The 16,883-nt window shown below is 48.9% G+C and overlaps 1 protein-coding gene across 2 annotated transcripts; it reads left to right on the forward strand.

The window, feature by feature from the left end:
• Positions 1-938: 938 nt before the first annotated feature.
• Positions 939-16,851, forward strand: LOC147046074 (neuropilin-1a-like). Of its 2 annotated transcripts, none has more exons than XM_085930511.1 (18): positions 939-1,792; positions 1,991-2,165; positions 6,939-7,120; positions 7,244-7,471; positions 8,084-8,245; positions 8,322-8,488; positions 11,087-11,242; positions 11,516-11,660; positions 11,769-11,944; positions 12,041-12,196; positions 12,935-13,079; positions 13,178-13,327; positions 13,394-13,435; positions 13,560-13,700; positions 13,902-14,206; positions 14,839-14,935; positions 15,002-15,046; positions 15,154-16,851. In XM_085930511.1, exons 1-18 carry the CDS (start codon positions 1,687-1,689, stop codon positions 15,426-15,428), a joined length of 2,853 nt encoding a protein of 950 aa, XP_085786637.1. In that variant the 5' UTR covers positions 939-1,686; the 3' UTR covers positions 15,429-16,851. The 2 variants fall into 2 exon arrangements, with proteins under 2 accessions (XP_085786637.1, XP_085786638.1); XM_085930512.1 differs by having other exon boundaries at positions 939-1,095.
• The last annotated feature ends 32 nt before the right edge of the window (positions 16,852-16,883 follow it).

Genomic DNA, 16,883 nt, shown 5'->3' on the forward strand with positions numbered 1-16,883 from the left:
AATGAAAAGATGGTCTCCAAGTTCAGAGTTCACCTGAAGCTGAGTGGGGACAAAAAAAAAAGCCAACGTGAGTTGAGGACACGTTTCAAGACGAACAACACTGATGCGGTTGTGTTTGCGACTTGAAAGACATGCCACGAGTTCAGGAACAAATGCGCTCTTTGATTTCCTGAACTCGTCGTTTGTTCCAAAGACAACGTTGAAATCACATGTCGGAAAGGCCGTCCGATCAGATTGTCTTTTTGCCATTTAAATTGCATCCTGATTTCATTTGACAGCCATAAAGGAGCTTGCAAGAACCGCAAAGTAGGAGGCACAGGCCCAAAGCATTGTCGGAGCAAACAGATGGCGAGAGCAGCTCCGCCGTCGTCCTTCAGCTTGATGTTTTGGCTTTTGTCAACTTAACCCGATTTTCTCCCAATCAGCATCCATCAGGATGGCAGAAAGTGTTATTGATCCTTGATTCAAGTTCAAAATGGTCTAAGGACAAGATCCATTCGGGCTCGTCTGCCTCTCTCGATATAATTAGTCACTTCTCAGGACATCTCGTATTCATCTTGAGGAACATCTGGCCTCTGCGGTTATTGTGGTTGTTTGTATCAGGAGGTGAAATGTAGCTCAATGGAAGCATTTGGATACCTCCTGAACAAGCCCGTGAGGAAGGATTAAAAAAATGAAGCATTAAATAGATTTCAGAGTTCCATTTGGAATGTCCATGGGAAAGGTCTTTGTTGTTCATCTTTCAGAATGACCAAACTTTGTATTGAACAACAGACTTGTGCTCAAACTTTTTTTTTTTTTCACATCGCCACAGTCCCCCTTGTTCATTCCATATTACTGATTTAAACATTACTGACAACCATGGAAACCTCTGGTGGTGACATCAAGTATTACAGTTTGCCATATATCCCAACTAGGTCCACCGCCCAAATGAAGTTGGTACCTGCCACCTCACCTGTACGGCAAGCGCAACAAACCCGGAAGTAGCTCAAAATCATCAGCGCTCTGCAAACATTTGAATCACAATTACTTTGACTCATCTTTGACTTCTGAGTGTTGTTCGAGCTGAAAATAAGACTTTTGAGTTTGTACGAGGTGAGTCAGTTTCGACCATTTTCTTTGGCCGACCTCTCCCAAAAGACGCAAAACGAGCAAACCGAACGCCTCGATTGTAAAACAGCGTGCATGTTGCGAAACGTTTTTCTCGCTGCTGCTCAATTGCACGTAACTGGAGTTCTTCGGTGGCCGCTTCGCAGCTGGAATTGTGGGAGTGGAAATTCCACTGTTTGCCCCCGACATCGGCGCCGTGACGGATGGGGAGGGGGCGGAGAAAAAGCTCCGGAGTGAAGAGGCAAGCGATCGAGCGGGCGATGCTGGTTGCCTCGGCGCGTTATCGAGAGGGTCGTTTCTTCCCGCTCCACCGCTCCGGGTTTCATACGCTCGCTTGTGGAGGAGGTCGCCCCGGCGATTGAGGTTCCTTTCCGGGTGGCAGCCCGCGCACCTGCCGCTTGGACCTAACAGGATTCGTCGTTTTTATTCTTATTTTTCTCTTCCCCATTTGGAATATTCATCAACCCGGAGCTGTCAAGTTGAAGATGGACCTCTTACTTTGAGATCGTTTTTGTATCATTCTTACTTTGTGGACGACAAGTGGGGAGGATTTTAGGGAGCAATTTCTGAGTCGGCATGTTGCAGCGGAGCAGCGGGACGCGCGTCGGAGCGCTTTGGGTCCTCCTCGTCCTCCGTCTTCTGCTCACGCAGGTCGTCCTGGCGGCTGGACTCACCCAAACTGGTGCGTTCCCAGCGGGTTCCAGTCAGTCCGTGTCACCGCGCCGCACACGTATCGTAGAGTTCTGTTGGAAATTGCCACTTGGAACACGCTCGATGCGCCTCATCGGTTCTCTCAGCCCGGGGCTGTTGCATGTTATACATGTTGCATGATTCATGTAACACAGCAAAGAGTGACATTTACTTTGACATTTCCCCCTAGACAAGTGCGGTGGAGCCATCGACATCCACTACCCGGGCTACCTGACCTCCCCGGGCTACCCTGGCGCCTACCCGCCCTCGCAGCAGTGCGCCTGGGTGATCACGGCTCCCGAGCAAGGCCAGAAGATTCTCATCAACTTCAACCCGCATTTCGACCTGGAGGACCGAGACTGCAAGTAAGAAAGACAGGCAGACGCACTCGCACACAAATCGGTACTGCGGGTCACTCTGCCACCCGTTGGTCGCTGGGTCTCACTGCAGCTGTCACAAGGAGGTGCAGGTTGGGGGGGCTTGGGGGGCTCGGGGGAGTGCACACCCGCAGAAGGTTCCGCGGCTTCTGTGCTTCCTCCCTTGATAACGGTGGACGACGATCTCTTTGTTTGGCTATTTGGTGTGGCTTTTGTCTTCAAAGTGAAAAATGAGCTTTTTAGGAGATGATCATTCTCCCTTTTTTTTTTTTTTTTTTTTAGATATGCCTTGTACTGAGAGCTGTTTGTGTAATTTTTTGTATGAGACTGGTAAGCCTTCACAAAGCAGAAGCTTTTTTTTTTTTTTCAAAAGGTTGGGGATTCATGATCTCAAGTGACTTTAGTCTTATTGACTTAGAAACACTTGAGTTCATCTAATTCCCTTGAGGTGCTCCTGTTTTTGTTAGGAGGAGAAATCAAATGGATTCAGCGGTTGACTCTTGTGTGAGGAACATTAACATCCATTAAGGATGGAAATCAAAGCAGTCTGATTCATCACATTGTAGGTGTTATGGCATAGTTGCACCGTTGCCCACGGACGCACACACACACACACACACACACACACACACACACACACACACACACACACACACACACACACACACACACAAAACACTCAATCATTACAAAATATGGGGAGCGGGGAGGAAAAAAAAAAACAAATAAGTACAAAGGGTCTACAGCGCTAATGCTTATGAGTCCCGTGGGTCTGCAACACGATCCGATTGTAGTGGAGGGGAGGCCATCTGTGCGGCTGTGATTTACTCACCAGGCATTTATGGAGCCTTTCAAGAAGACAGAAGAGGCGCCGTCAAAAAACAAGAGCCCGTCTTTATGTACACGCGCACACACATGCACGTTCACACTCCATAAAGAAGGATTCTTGGTTTTGATGTCAGCTTCTCTCTGTGTGTGAGGGGTCAACGGGAAGACACACACAGGGGAGCGGGCCAAGGTATGTTTGTAGGATGTATTGAGATAGCAGAACGAAAAAATGTGAAGAAAAATATTGGGAAGATGAATAAACTAAAGAAAATATGGAGTGTTGTATTAGGACAACAAATAAGTGGAAACGTATCGGGACCTCTACGGGGAAGTGAAAAAGTGAAGGAAATGTGAGCAATGTTGTGTGGTTTCGATGGGGGGGGGGGCTCCTTTGCAATGACATGGTTTTGTGCTTGTGTTGGATGCTGAAGGCCACGTGAAGCTCTCTGCCATTGTTTCAGGGAGTGGGTCAAGTGTTCCGAATATGTTGCGGGGAGGAGGGGGGGGGTCTATTATGTCGAGTTTTTATAGCTTCATCTCGTCTGATGGTGCCTTCAGGGATCGTCACAATTTTCCTTGCGCATCGACTGAGTGATTGTTGTCAATGTCGTTAAATGCTTCGTGTTTCTAGCTATCTGGTTTTATATCCACATTTAATGGCTGCTAATTGTCTCTCTTTTCAGTTTTAATCGCTCGATCTGTCCTGATGTTGCCTTTAGGGACACTTTGAAATGACGTTTTTCCTCACACAACAACTGTGTGATTGTTCCAGAGGTCATTAAATGTTTACAATTCACGTCGAGCTCTCATGATATCCATCCAAATTCAAATAGCAACTAAGATAGCGTCGCCTTCAGGGACAGTCTGGAAATTTTCGTTTTTCCCACCCCATACGAGCAGTTGCTTCAAATGTCCTGAAATGTTGAGTTGTCATGGTTTGGCATTTCCTTCAGAATCAATCTGGAAATCAAAGCTCCCGTGTTTATCGATAAATCTGATTTTTCAGACTTATTTTTTTGTTTGTCTTTTGCGACCTTTTGGCCTTCCGGACGCGGTCAACACCTTTGACTTCACGATGAATAAAAAACCAAAAGGCAAAATTGAAAAATGGGTTTGTTCCAGTGACTCCCTTCTCATTTGCTCCATGTTAAAAAGTGAACAGACGGCGGCGGTAACACTTTAGTGTCATCGCACGTCTGAAATAGCGCCGCTGCCGCCAAAGCGGCCGAGTGGCAGGAAAAAAACCAAGCGCGGGCGCGCCTTGGGGAACATGCGTCGGTGGCGGGATAATTCAGGACGTCTTTTTTCCCATAGTTGGCTGCGCCACCCGACCGAGGGAGGCGGATCGACGATACGCAGATTCGGTCGTAGCGACTCACCACAAGTGTCAATTAGCCACGGCGACCTCGCCCTCCTTTGCTGCTATTTCTGCTCCTCTCATTTTTCACTTTCTCTTCCCTAAAGCGAACTTCCTCTTCCTCGGGGCATCCTGCAGCAACATACACGCTTCAAAATTGACAAATGTCACCCAAAAAAAACAAAAACACATTCAATCCTTTGAAGGCAAGTTATGGGGAGCAAGCTTTTTGAATGCGCCGCCATCGGGCCGGCATACGTGAAGCATGTTGCGATGGTTTAAAATCTTTTCGCTCATCATTTCACTTTGCTTGACATCATAAATTCATAAACCTAAATTCATTCAAGAGTCATCGTCCTATTTTCGTCTCCTCTAAATCATGACGAGGTTGTTGGGACTGCTCTGGCAGCAGATGCGCTCCAGTCATGAGACTCTCTTTTTGGGGAATCAAGAGCATAACTCTTGGTTTCTCCTAAACGAGCATGACCGAGAGGAAGAAATTAAAACGGTGCTCAACCAGTGGCAGGCACGGACAATCAGCTTTTGTTTTTGCTTGGCGTCCAGGGTGAGCTCCCTCCCTCCCTCCCTCCCTCCCTCCCTCCCGTCGGAAGACGCACGTGCACTTGGGATGCACACGTCGGCGCATTCCTTCCGATTGTCCGTCAAAGAAATACATCTTTAAAACATGTCATTTGAATGATTACATAACTCACAAAAAAATATTGGATTCTCGTCTATCTACGTGTGTTGCGCAACCATTTGTATTCAAATAGCTGTTGTCATCCAGCCTGTGGCTAAAGGGCTGTTTTTTTTGTGAAAGTTCACCTTCTCTTTGTTTTGTTTACTTCCACTGGGAATTAGATTTTGAGCATCAATTGCTCACTTTCTACCAAAATGAAACACATTGAGTTCACCGGCGCCGTCGCTTGCAAACCAAAATGAAAAAAACCTGGTCCCGAGGCATCGCTCGTGGATTCAGAGCAGATCGACTTGCTTGCCTGGGTGAGGTTAGCAGACTAATTCATGTCACATGTTGTGTGTCTTTAGGGGGGGCGTGGGGGGTCGGATAGAGGTGGTCCGGGCTTGTCACCGTGAAGTGGGAGTGATACACTGTTTATTGCTTTGCCCTCCAGCCCATGACAGAGTGTTACTCCGCAAAGAGCATTTTTCCTCGCAAAATGTGCGAACACACACACACATTGCACTTCTCGACTTTCCTTCGTGTAAAGTCACCACATTGGATTGGAATGTGATGACAAATTATTAGTCTGATGGACCTTTTTTTTTTTTTAAACTGTGAGTCCAGAACATGAATTGGAAAGGCCGGACCAACCGAAGCACTTGCGATTCTTTCCAGTTCCCTCTCGGCCTTGTCGGGTCACGTTTGCTGGCGCTGGCCTCAATGAGAACAAATTCTTGGTCTTTCTCCTTTTTCTCCTCTGTTCCCATTTTGATTTCCCAGCAGGTTCCATGTGCAAGGCTGAGGTGAATGAAGGACGCTTGGCACACTTTATCTTGCAGGGGGAGGGGGGGTGGGGAGGATCTATATTTGGGGGCACACTAGAAGCCTTCATCCTATTCCAGGTAGTTTGTGTCACCATAATTGATTGTCTGCGCATAATTGAGTTGTTCACTCCTTGGCAGATTCTTAAACGTTGGGCATTTTTGGACCGGAGTGGTCTGAGTGCGCCCTCCCACTTTGGCTGCGTCACTGAGTCGGGTGGGGAGGGGGCCGGTCGCATGTGAGCTTGAGAGAGCGTGCAAATGAGGTGGATTTTTTTTTTTTCAGTGATCACGGGGGAGGTGAGAAATGGAAGAAAGATGGACGTGTGTGTGTCTTTGTGTGTGATGCCAGGTGGCGATGGAGTGCACGCAAATGCACGCGCACACTTGCCACCTGCATCGCTTCAGCAAGTCTTAGATGGACAATGATACACACAAGCCATGACAATATTGTGTGTTTGTGTGTGTCTGCAAAATTGGAGTGAATGGTCGCTCACCGTAAATGGCGTGATCATATCGTAACACATCATAATTGGAGCAAAGTGTGTCACTTTGGAAGTGTCGGCGCATTTACGATTGTAATAAATCGTAGGAAAACGTAGATGAGTGTGAGTGGCGCCTTCCAGATGTGACAAGTATACACGCGGCGTCCGTCTTAAAGGTCTGATCTGTCATTTCCTCGTCGCCTCGGCACGTCTGCTCGCTAATCCGCGAGCACGCAAAACCCCCCCCCCCCTCCCTCTGTCGTCTCATCGGGTCGGCCATTGTTTCCCGTGGCCTCGAGGTTGTCATATGACTTCCTTGCCCCGTTCCTTTCACCAACCAAGCAGTCGTCCGCGTGAATTCCCTTACTGTCATCGATAACTTGAAGAAAGACACTTACTGTCTTCTTGGAGAATGTGGGGCATCATAAGACGGCAAAGTTTGCCCCAAAGCTTCAAGCAGTTCTCAAAAGATGTTTCTTTTGCTTTTGGTAGGGCATAAGCGAATGCCACCACTTGTTTGTCGTGTTGAATTGATCCATCGATCGTTGCCTTGTGTAATTGACAACCTCCATCGTGTCACCGCCGCAGGTACGACTACGTGGAGGTGTACAACGGCGACGATGAGCTGGCGCCCATGTTGGGCAAGTTCTGCGGCAAGATCGCACCCTCGCCCATCATCTCCAGCGGCGACCAGCTCCTTATCAAGTTTGTCTCAGATTACGAGACGCACGGCGCCGGGTTCTCCGTACGCTACGAGGTCTTCAAGACGGGTGAGTGAGTTGCATGAGTGGCCCTTGGGGGTTCACAAAATCAGCCCAGGGTCAAGCGCGCACGTTGATGCCTCACCCCCCCCCCCCAAATGAAAAACATTCCTTGCCATCGCCTCCCAACAGGTCAGGAATGTTCCAGGAACTTCACGGCTCCCACAGGGGTCATCAGGACACCGGGCTACCCCGACAAGTACCCCAACAACCTGGAGTGCACCTTTATGATCTTCGCCCCCAAGATGTCCGAGATCTTGGTGGAGTTCGACAGCTTCGACATGGAGCCTGACACCACGCCGCCACCGGGGGCGCTGTGCCGCTACGACTGGCTGGAGATCTGGGATGGATACCCCGCAGGTCACCATCTTTTTCTGATCATTAAAAATGTGTAATTAATGTGAATACACACAACATCCCCAAATAGAGAAATAAAATAGGAAGAAAATAGCAGTGTGTGTAAAATTGGAGTTAGCTAGAGATGCCTCGTCTTTTTTTTACGCTCAGGACAGAGCGTTACAGAAAATCAACGCCTATCTTAAAAAGACGCCGCTTCTTTCCCTTCAGGGAAACAATTCGATATCAAGTAATCCAAAGCAAATTACCACATGGTGTCTTTTATCTGTGGTGGCTAATCGTTAGATCAGCAACACCACTCGAGCTGACGGCGTTGACGCTACGCTCGGATAAAACTGTCATAATTCCAAGCGTAATCCGTTACAGATTGCGGACGGCTTCGTTCGCATCTGGCAGCCACGACGACGTTAATCCTGGCAGATTAGCCAAACCGCCAGTGTGACAATGTGAAAGGGACGCCGCCAGCTGGCACGCAAATCTTGCTAATGATATCACGGCTCCAATATTTTTTTTTTTTATAATTTCTCAAATCATGAATGATGTCATTTTTTTTTTAAAAGGGTAAGCATGAAAAATGCTGAGCTAATCTGGATGAGTGATGAACTTTTTCTTCAGTGGGTCCCCACATCGGGCGATACTGCGGCCAGACGTCACCGGGCCGCGTCATCTCCTACACGGGCATCCTGTCCATGACCATCACCACCGACACGGCCATCACCAGGGAGGGCTTCTCCGCCAACTACACCATCCGAGACGCCGGACTCCCCGCGCAGCAAGGTCAGCTCCCTTGCGGGGACCGTCGCAAGCCCGCCTCAAAGGTCAACTAAGGTCGGACGCCGTGTTCTCACATCAGGATTCATGTGCCTGGAGCCTCTGGGCATGGAGTCGCGCGAGATTTCATCGGAACAGATCAGCGCCTCGTCGCAGTACAACAGCAACTGGTCGCCGGAACGTTCTCGCCTCAACTACGGCGAGAACGGATGGACGCCGTCCGACGACACCGTACGCGAGTGGATTCAGGTCGGTGACTCCGCCTTCTGACAAATGAGGGTCAAGTTTTACGGTTTTGAAGAAGGCTCAGACTAAAATCAAAGCAGGTTTAGGGGTTTAACATTGCAAGTGAGTTTTCTAAGGCAAGATGAAGATTTGGAGCGACTTTCAAAGATTTCGGTCATGATGTCATCTTCGGGCCTCCCCTCAGCTTGAACCCAAAGGGACTTTTGTTTATGTGAAACGTGAACATCATTTGCGGCATTTCCCTCGCACGCTCGAGCGGAAAATCAGCATGAAATTTTCATGGCGAAGCCGCTTCCGCATCGTCTGTGCTTGTCTTTCGCTCTCATTCAAACAATCATTCGCTTTTGCCACGTTTGTTTTTTGTCGGCCTTAACGTTTAACCCAAAAGAACGACGGCAGGTCCAAAGGGTCCAACAGATGAAAAGACCACCTTGCTACTGCAACAATGGTTCCAAGCCAGCCCAGCCCCTGAGACGGCTTGGAACTGGGGGCCCACTCCCATTGTGCAGGACAGGAACTCATCGAGGAAGCCGCACAATGGCGGCGGAAACGGGAAGTGGACAGGAAGCGGAATAGCGCCGCCGATGCTCTATTGTCTGTCTGGGGACTTCTCACGAGCTACCGAACCGAGTGGCCCCGACGGGACTCAAGTGCACGAGCGACTGACTCGATTGCCGCTTGAACTTTGCCATGACGTCGCAGCAAGCTTGTGACTGTGACGCTCCAAATAGTTTCCATCAAACATGAACGTGAATTATTGACGCCTTTGCGGCGCATTTGAGTGGGACGCCATCGTCGTGACCTTCGCCCTTCAAGGAAGATGAAAGAAGAACGTTGGGCGACCCAACAGCTCGGGAGACTCGCTCTAATGAACCCGCTTTTGGGTTCTGAGCCACCGGTGGAGAACTTCTGTTTGGAGGAACCTTCAAGCCAAAGCTTTTTCTCTCGCTATAACCCAAGAGGCAGCATCCTGTTTTGGCAGGAAGAAGCATTGTTTTGTTTTTTTCAGCCAGTCAGCCAGCCGGCCCTTTCCTGCGCTTCTTTAAAGTGCGTACGTGAGCTGCCACGTTGCCAAGTCTTTCAAAGATGGAAGATCGATTAGCCTCGCTTGCCCGATGAGCGCGGGAACGGGCCGGAATGAAGCTCCGACCTTCCACCGCGTTCAAATGTTAATGAGCGCAGCAGCTGGCGGCCAGCGGAAGATGTTCTTATCCCCTCCGTGGAAGGAAGCCACTTTGGTCGGCAAATTTCAGAGCATTTTTTTAAAAATCCAGCTCCCCCCCCTCCTCCCCTGAGCCAGTTTCACGGAATAATGTGACATTTAGTGGACACGTCTTTCCCGAGTCAAACCACAGACAAAAGTTGGAAGAAACCAAACCGGAAAACACAGCAAGGCTGTCATTTGCATTTTGGGAGGAATTTTGGATCAATGTTGGAATGACGAGAGGCCACGGCCCAAATTTCAAAGTGCTGGCTGGAAAACTTGAAGTTCACGTGCTCCACAGATGAGCAACGCCACTTTTGGCAAAACGTTGCGTCGCGTCAAACAGCTTGCATCCGGAACGCGACGTCTCGAAGATGGAATGGTGACAAAATATATATTGGAGACTCGTGTCAAGTCCTAAATGGATTGGCTTCAGCTCAAGCGTGAACATCATCTGAGCGATAAGAAGCCCACGTTGGCCGCCGCGTGAAAAGTTCCTCGCTGCAGATCAGCTCCAACGCCCGTTTCATGCCTTGTCTTTGATGATAAACATCACTCTCTCTTCTTATTTCACCAGATAAAACATCTCCAGCATATCTGGCTGCCTTCTAACATCACATTTTCATTGCATGTGCAATAAAAATGGAGCCCGGAGTGACTCTCGTGTCATTTCCCTCTTCTTTGAACGGGAAATATTCGCTTTTATGTCTTCCACGCAATTGCTAGCGCTGTCTGAGAGATGCCCTTATCAAATAAATGCTTTTATTTTTGCTCACTGCCAAGTAAAGTTGATGCAACACACGCACACACACACACACACACATACACACAACACTGAGGCATACAAATGCATACAAGAAAACAACACATGGTCCAGGTCACTCACTCGTCATTAGTGATGCGTGCAGACAGCCGTATAATTGCGGCGGAGTCGGTTCCCACACATGCCGGGACCATCGTACAGCAAGCGGCGACACACACACACATTCCTCATGTGCGATACGCAAACACACACACATGCTGCATCACAAGTTGGCATTTACGTTTGTGCCAACGGGGGACTGCCTCCGGGTCGGCGTTGTCTTAATAGAGTTTCATGTTTTGCGGAGAGTTGTCAAACTTGGCTGCCATGTCGGGCCCGCTTGCAATGACCAAAAGGCAAACGTTTGGCGCTTAAGCGCCGGCCATCTGCCTCGTTCGTATATCGGAAGCGGTCTCTCGAACATAGCTTTGAAGAACTGTATCGCCAGAAAAGGCGAAACAAATGAAACCAAAATTAGGCATTTTCCAGTCATGAGATTTTTTTTTGTAGGTCTCCTCGCGGTCTGCCAAATTTCACGTCAAACTGGCAGAAGTTTCCATCGTTTTCTGTTGAATGAGCTATTTGTTCTTCTTAGGTGGATTTGGGCTTCTTGAGGTTCATCACGGCCATCGGCACCCAAGGCGCCATCTCCAAGGAGACCAAGAAGCACTACTTTGTGCGCTCCTACAAGGTCGACCTAAGCTCCAACGGCGAGGACTGGGTGACGGTGAAGGACGGCTCCAAACAGAAGGTCACTCGAGTGCGAGCTCCGTTTCCACGAGGAATCCCTCGCGGACCGCGTGACCAAAACCCAATTATACCAAATCCAAACTCAGCATAAATCAAATTCATCCCTTCTAATAGCAACAAAAATTTCTGTCGCTCATCAAATGGTATCAAGTTGGGACATTGACAGTCCCGTCATAAGTCGGACCTGTAAAAGAGTTTTCCATCCACCCTTCAAAACTTGACTAGACTTTTGAGCCACAGAGGCTAACTAACATTTCTTCCATCTGACCTTCAGATCTTCCAAGGAAACGACAACCCAACGGACGAGACTCGATCTTTCCTGCCCAAGCAGACTCTGGCCCGCTACATTCGTATCAGGCCCATGTCGTGGGAGCAAGGCATCTGCATGCGCTTTGAGCTCTACGGCTGTCGAACCTCAGGTCCTCGCTCCGTTCGCCACTTTGCTTCTCTCGCACTCCATGGTGGATACCATTTTCACACTCCAGACAGTCCACTGAAAGAGTGCCTCCATTTTGCTTTCCATGCAGACTACCCTTGTTCGGGAATGTTGGGCATGGTGTCCGGTCATATCTCGGACGGACAGATTAGCGCCTCGTCATACGCCAATCGAGGGTGGGTGGCCGAGAACGCTCGCTTGCTGACGGGACGGTCGGGATGGACCGGCCAACAGACCAAGCAGCCTTTCAGAAATGAATGGCTCCAGGTACAAGCGATGAGTTTTTCGTTTTTTGGGGGGGGGGGTTAGGATTGATTTGCTTTGGAGTGATGATGAAAGACTTTTTTGCTTCATGTTTGTCAGGTGGATCTGGGCCAGGACAAGATGGTGAGCGGAGTGGTTATTCAAGGCGGGAAACACTACGACAAGAATGTTTTTGTGAAGAAGTTCAGGGTGGGACACAGTTTGGACGGAGACATCTGGACCCTGGTCAATGAGGAAAATACCACCAAGCCAAAGGTGGGTCCAGGAAAGCTCCATGTGTCCCGTTAAACTCTTGGGTTGTCTGTCTCAGTTTATGCGAGCCTCCATTAGCACGCCTGCGTTATTCTTCGCTGGCTTTCAACACTTTTGCCTCATTTTAGTTAGTTTGTTTGATTTCATATTTTTAAACCACGTGGCCTTTCTGCGTTTTAGTCCTCGTTAGCCTTCCGCTTATAGTCCAAACATGGATGTCCTTGCAACTGTACATTGTTGCGCTTTCTGTTGTAGTATGTGTGTGTGTGTGTGCGCAGAACTTGATTGACAGACGCTTTTAGTGTTTGGAATGTAGAATGAGCACGTTGGATTGAATGAGACTCCCCTGAAAAGGGCCCCCGGGGTCTCTTGAGCTGCCTTCCTTCTCACCCGGGAGAGGAAATTGAGATCATTGCTTTGCACCCCCCCCCCCCCCCCCACTTCCTCTCCTGGGCCCGCCCCTCTGGAAGCGCATCCTGCTCCATGCCTTCCAGATGGCGGCGCCGTGGGAGGGGGGGGTCGCGCTCAGGGGGTCTTGGGTGTTCCCGCTGCTTGACGGCCTCCAATGTGGTAGATGGTCCTCACCCGTATTGAGCATTCGTTTATGAGCCTGTCCCGTAACGATAGTTTTTAAGATCGACACTTCCCTCAGCATCCCCTTCAACATCCCGACAGGGATTGCGCAACCCCTCTTACCCGAACGTCTCCTTAATCTGTGGCGCTCTCCCCTGCGCTTGTCAGATTTTCTCCGGCAATCAGAACCACGACACGCCCGAGCTGAGGTCGGTGGGTCCTTTGCTGACCCGTTTCATCCGGATCTACCCGGAGAGAGCCACCTTGGAAGGGGTGGGCCTCCGACTGGAACTGCTCGGATGCGACCTGGACGGTGAGCAAACAAGAATCTCACGTCTGGCGTCATAACGGGAAGCCTCTAGAATTTTTTTCTCTTTGAAGCACCGAAATGATGAGTTTCCCCCTCCTCAGAAATCACGACCACAGCCTTGCCCACCACGCCGATCTCTGCCACGCTTCCCTCCGCTACATTTGGAGCCACCACCTCGTGGCCTCAAACGGCACCAGTCACCACGCCGTCCACCGACACGGACTTTCCCCAAATCTACGACCTCGTGACAGGTAAGCGTTTTCACTGGAAAGTCATTTTATATCCACTAAGCCTTTTTTTATGTGTTGCATGTGCAGAAGGTGTCACTCCCGCCGACCCCACAGTGGACTTCATACCAGGTCAGCTTCACGCCGCCTCCATCTTGATTTTTGGACTCAACTCTTGCATGTCAGTAAGAGCCAAAATGGCCAAAGTTTTGTGTTTTTAAGTGTAACCGGCGCTTGTTGTTCTTGTGGCTGGCAGACTACTTGTGGTTCGCCTGCAGCTTCGACTTTTCCTCCTTCTGCGGTTGGACTGCGGAAGTCGGCTCGGGCGCCCAGTGGCTGATCCAGAGCGGTGCGGGAGCTGCGACCGCACGCAGAGCGCCGATGCTGGACCACATGGGTAACACGTGCACTCGGCATTGTGCTTCTTGTTGCTTTTGGCTCTTTAGGCGAGAGCGGCTGCAAGCTTTGTGGAAAAAAAAAATCTTCATTACTGTACATGTCCCAAAATGTTGGTCTGGCAAATTCCTCAGTTGTTGTCTTGAGTCCCCCAATCGCTCGCTTACCTGCTGAGTGTGTTGTCCTGTGCTGCCTCCTGCAGGCCGCCCGGGTAACTTCATCCTGATGCATCTGACCGCCTTTCCGTTAAGAAAGGCTGAAGATGATGAAGAGGACACGGAGACGGAGAGGGTTGCCCGCCTGTCCAGTCTGCCGATGACGTCGCCTCACGTCGACCTGTGCGTGTCCTTCTGGTACCACCTGCTTGGCCAGCACCCCGGGGTGCTCCGCATCAGACAGGAGCTGGAGGAAGGGAGGGGGAGCATCCTGTGGACAGTCAGCGGGCACCAGGGAGCGCGATGGAGGGAAGGACGACTTTTACTTCCCAGATCCAATCAACCTTATCAAGTGAGTCTCAAGATCGATCGATGAACTCTTGATGCGTCTGGTGTCGCCTTCAGGGCCATGTTGTCTGAAATTGCTTCACATGGCGACAGTCAGTTTATTTAGCAACAGCTGCTAATTGCCACCATGTAAAATGCCGGCTTTGACTTCTCAGTGAATTGTTCCAACTCAGCCATTGCTTTCAGGGGCATTCTTGAAATAGTTGCCTTTCTCGCACAACAACCAATCGTCCTTAAGCTTACGGTTGAGGTTTGTGGCTTTCTCGTCTCTGTCTTCCCTTCAAGGGCAGCTCTTTAAAAAAATCACAGTTGGGTGCCTGTTCCCGATGTCCCAAAATCGATTGCCTTCGGGCACCGTATGTAGTCGTAGCTCTCCTCACGCAAGCTGCTCAAGCTATTCTCAGCAGCGGCCGACAATGAGCTTCTTTTCCTCACCGAACAACTGCAAGGTTGTCCTCAATGTTTTGCAGTCAAAACTTTCCTCACTGTTGCTAAACATTCATCTATCGCCTTTTGTCGCGAGCTTGCTTGTTTCTCTAAAAGCTTCATGTCCCATTCAACAATCAGGATTTGCCTTGAACTGTCCAAAATCACACTTTTTTTTTCTCATTATGGAATAAAATGTTCCGTTTGCAGGTGGTGGTGGAGGGCGTGGCAGACAGATTGAACACAGGACACATCGCTGTGGACGACATCCGCATTTTAGACGCGCTCGGCGCCGACCGTTGCAAAGGTTTGGACGGCGCGCGGATGTGCGATTGTTTTGTCTGCTTCCTAACCGCTCATTTATCTTCTTTAGATCCAGACGTTCCTCCATCTCCACCCACGCAGATCATCATCCTACGTACGTCTAATTACATATTTACACCAGTAGCGGTCACTGGATTTACTCAAGTGCAGACACAGAAGGCATTATTGTAATGCTGTCGCCGCCTCTCTTTTTTTTCGTAGCGATGGACTCTCTCCCAGAGGAGGCAGACCAAGTGGGCGCAGCGGACAACATGCTGAAGACGCTGGATCCCATCCTCATCACCATCATTGCAATGTCAGCCCTGGGTGTGTTTGTGGGCGCCGTGTGCGGCGTGGTGCTGTACTGCGCCTGTTCGCACCCCACCATGGCCGACAGAAACCTGTCGGCCCTGGAGAACTACAACTTTGAGCTGGTGGACGGCGTCAAGCTGAAGAAGGACAAGATCAACGCGCACACTAACTACTCGGAGGCGTGAGAGGCGGGGCAGGGCCCGGCGGCGAGCGAGCGAGGGGCCGCCGTTGGACTTCAGGGTGGGCTTTTCTTTCTCAGGAGCGGCAGTGCAAAAGACTGACCTGCAGGGGGCACTGTGTACAAATGAACTGTACAGCAAAAAGAAAATCTATTTGTTTTGGGGAAGTTTTGGTGTGGATTTTTCTCACGCTGGTGATGAGACCAAGTCACAAGTAAGTGTGAGTGTGTGCGTGTGTGTTCTAACAGTGCCTTTTTTCACCCCACGTTTGGAAAGATTTTGTTTTAAAGTCTTTGAAAGTTGAAACAAAAAGAGAACATTTTGGCGGTCGGACAAAACGTGAAGACTCAGCTTTGAGGCAAGAGGTGACGTCTCGGCATCATCTCTGGAATGGCCAAGACAATGAAAAGGCACATTTGGCAAAGCCTGGCAAAGAATGTCAATATTTTCTGGCTCATAATGTTACCGGTGAAATTCCCATTCGTGTAGTTGTTGGTGGCGAGTGCGTGTGAATGTGTGCATTTGTGCGCGTCTGAGCCTTTGTGAGCACACACGCGCGTGCATGCGCTGTTCTATCACATTGTACATAGTTTAATATATTTCTATGAAAATTGTTTTTCTACACGGAACAGTGCAGCAGTATCCTTTCTTGATCTCATCTGTACGTTGTCGATATGCCGTCCTGCACAACACGCACACACTGCGTTTGTGTGTCTTTTAATGTGATATGTGTGTGCGTGCGTGCGCGTGAACGTTTGCGTGTTTGTCACTGGCTTTTGTACAGGGTAACACTGGACCCCCGACAAGGAGGAGCCAAGACCTCAAGCGGTTCCTTCCTATCTTTAAAAAGGAGGCCTGTTGCCATGACAACCATTTCTCTGCATCTCTCAAAACAATATTTTTGTTTATTTTATCCCTGAGTAAACATAAGTGATCTGGTGAATAAGAAAGGGTGCTGCAGCACTGGATGAGATTCAATAAAAACATCCTGCACTGAAATGTAAAATTTGAAAAAGGTTATGATTTTATGATGTATAAAAACAAAACGGTGTTATATGTTGTTGGTTTTTTTTTTATTAAGAAAGAGAAAAAAACTATCACATGAAGATGTAAAATTTTATGTAAGGAGGGTAAAATGATGACACTGTCAAATCAATGAGCTTTTTGTAACTTTGATTATTTTTGTTTTTACAAACCTGCTTCTGTAATGTTGCTGTTTTCCACCCCAGTAAAAAAGACAAAAACATAAAAGATGGAAAAGCAGAAGCTCTGCCTTAAAAAAGGGTTTAAAAAAAAAAAAAAACTGCAGTAGTTTGTATTTTCTGGTGGACGTCCGGGCAGATACATTTCGTCTGTGTTGTTGCAGATCATTTGAACTTTACATTCCGAACAATTGGATCAATAAATGTTTGCATTAATTGTCCCAATGGCAACGTTTTTTTTTAATTGATTGACATAAGC

The sequence above is a fragment of the Syngnathus leptorhynchus genome, chromosome 14, assembly GCF_054491065.1.
Source record: "Syngnathus leptorhynchus isolate UIUO chromosome 14, UIUO_Slep, whole genome shotgun sequence".
Classification (NCBI taxonomy): Eukaryota; Metazoa; Chordata; class Actinopteri; order Syngnathiformes; family Syngnathidae; genus Syngnathus; species Syngnathus leptorhynchus.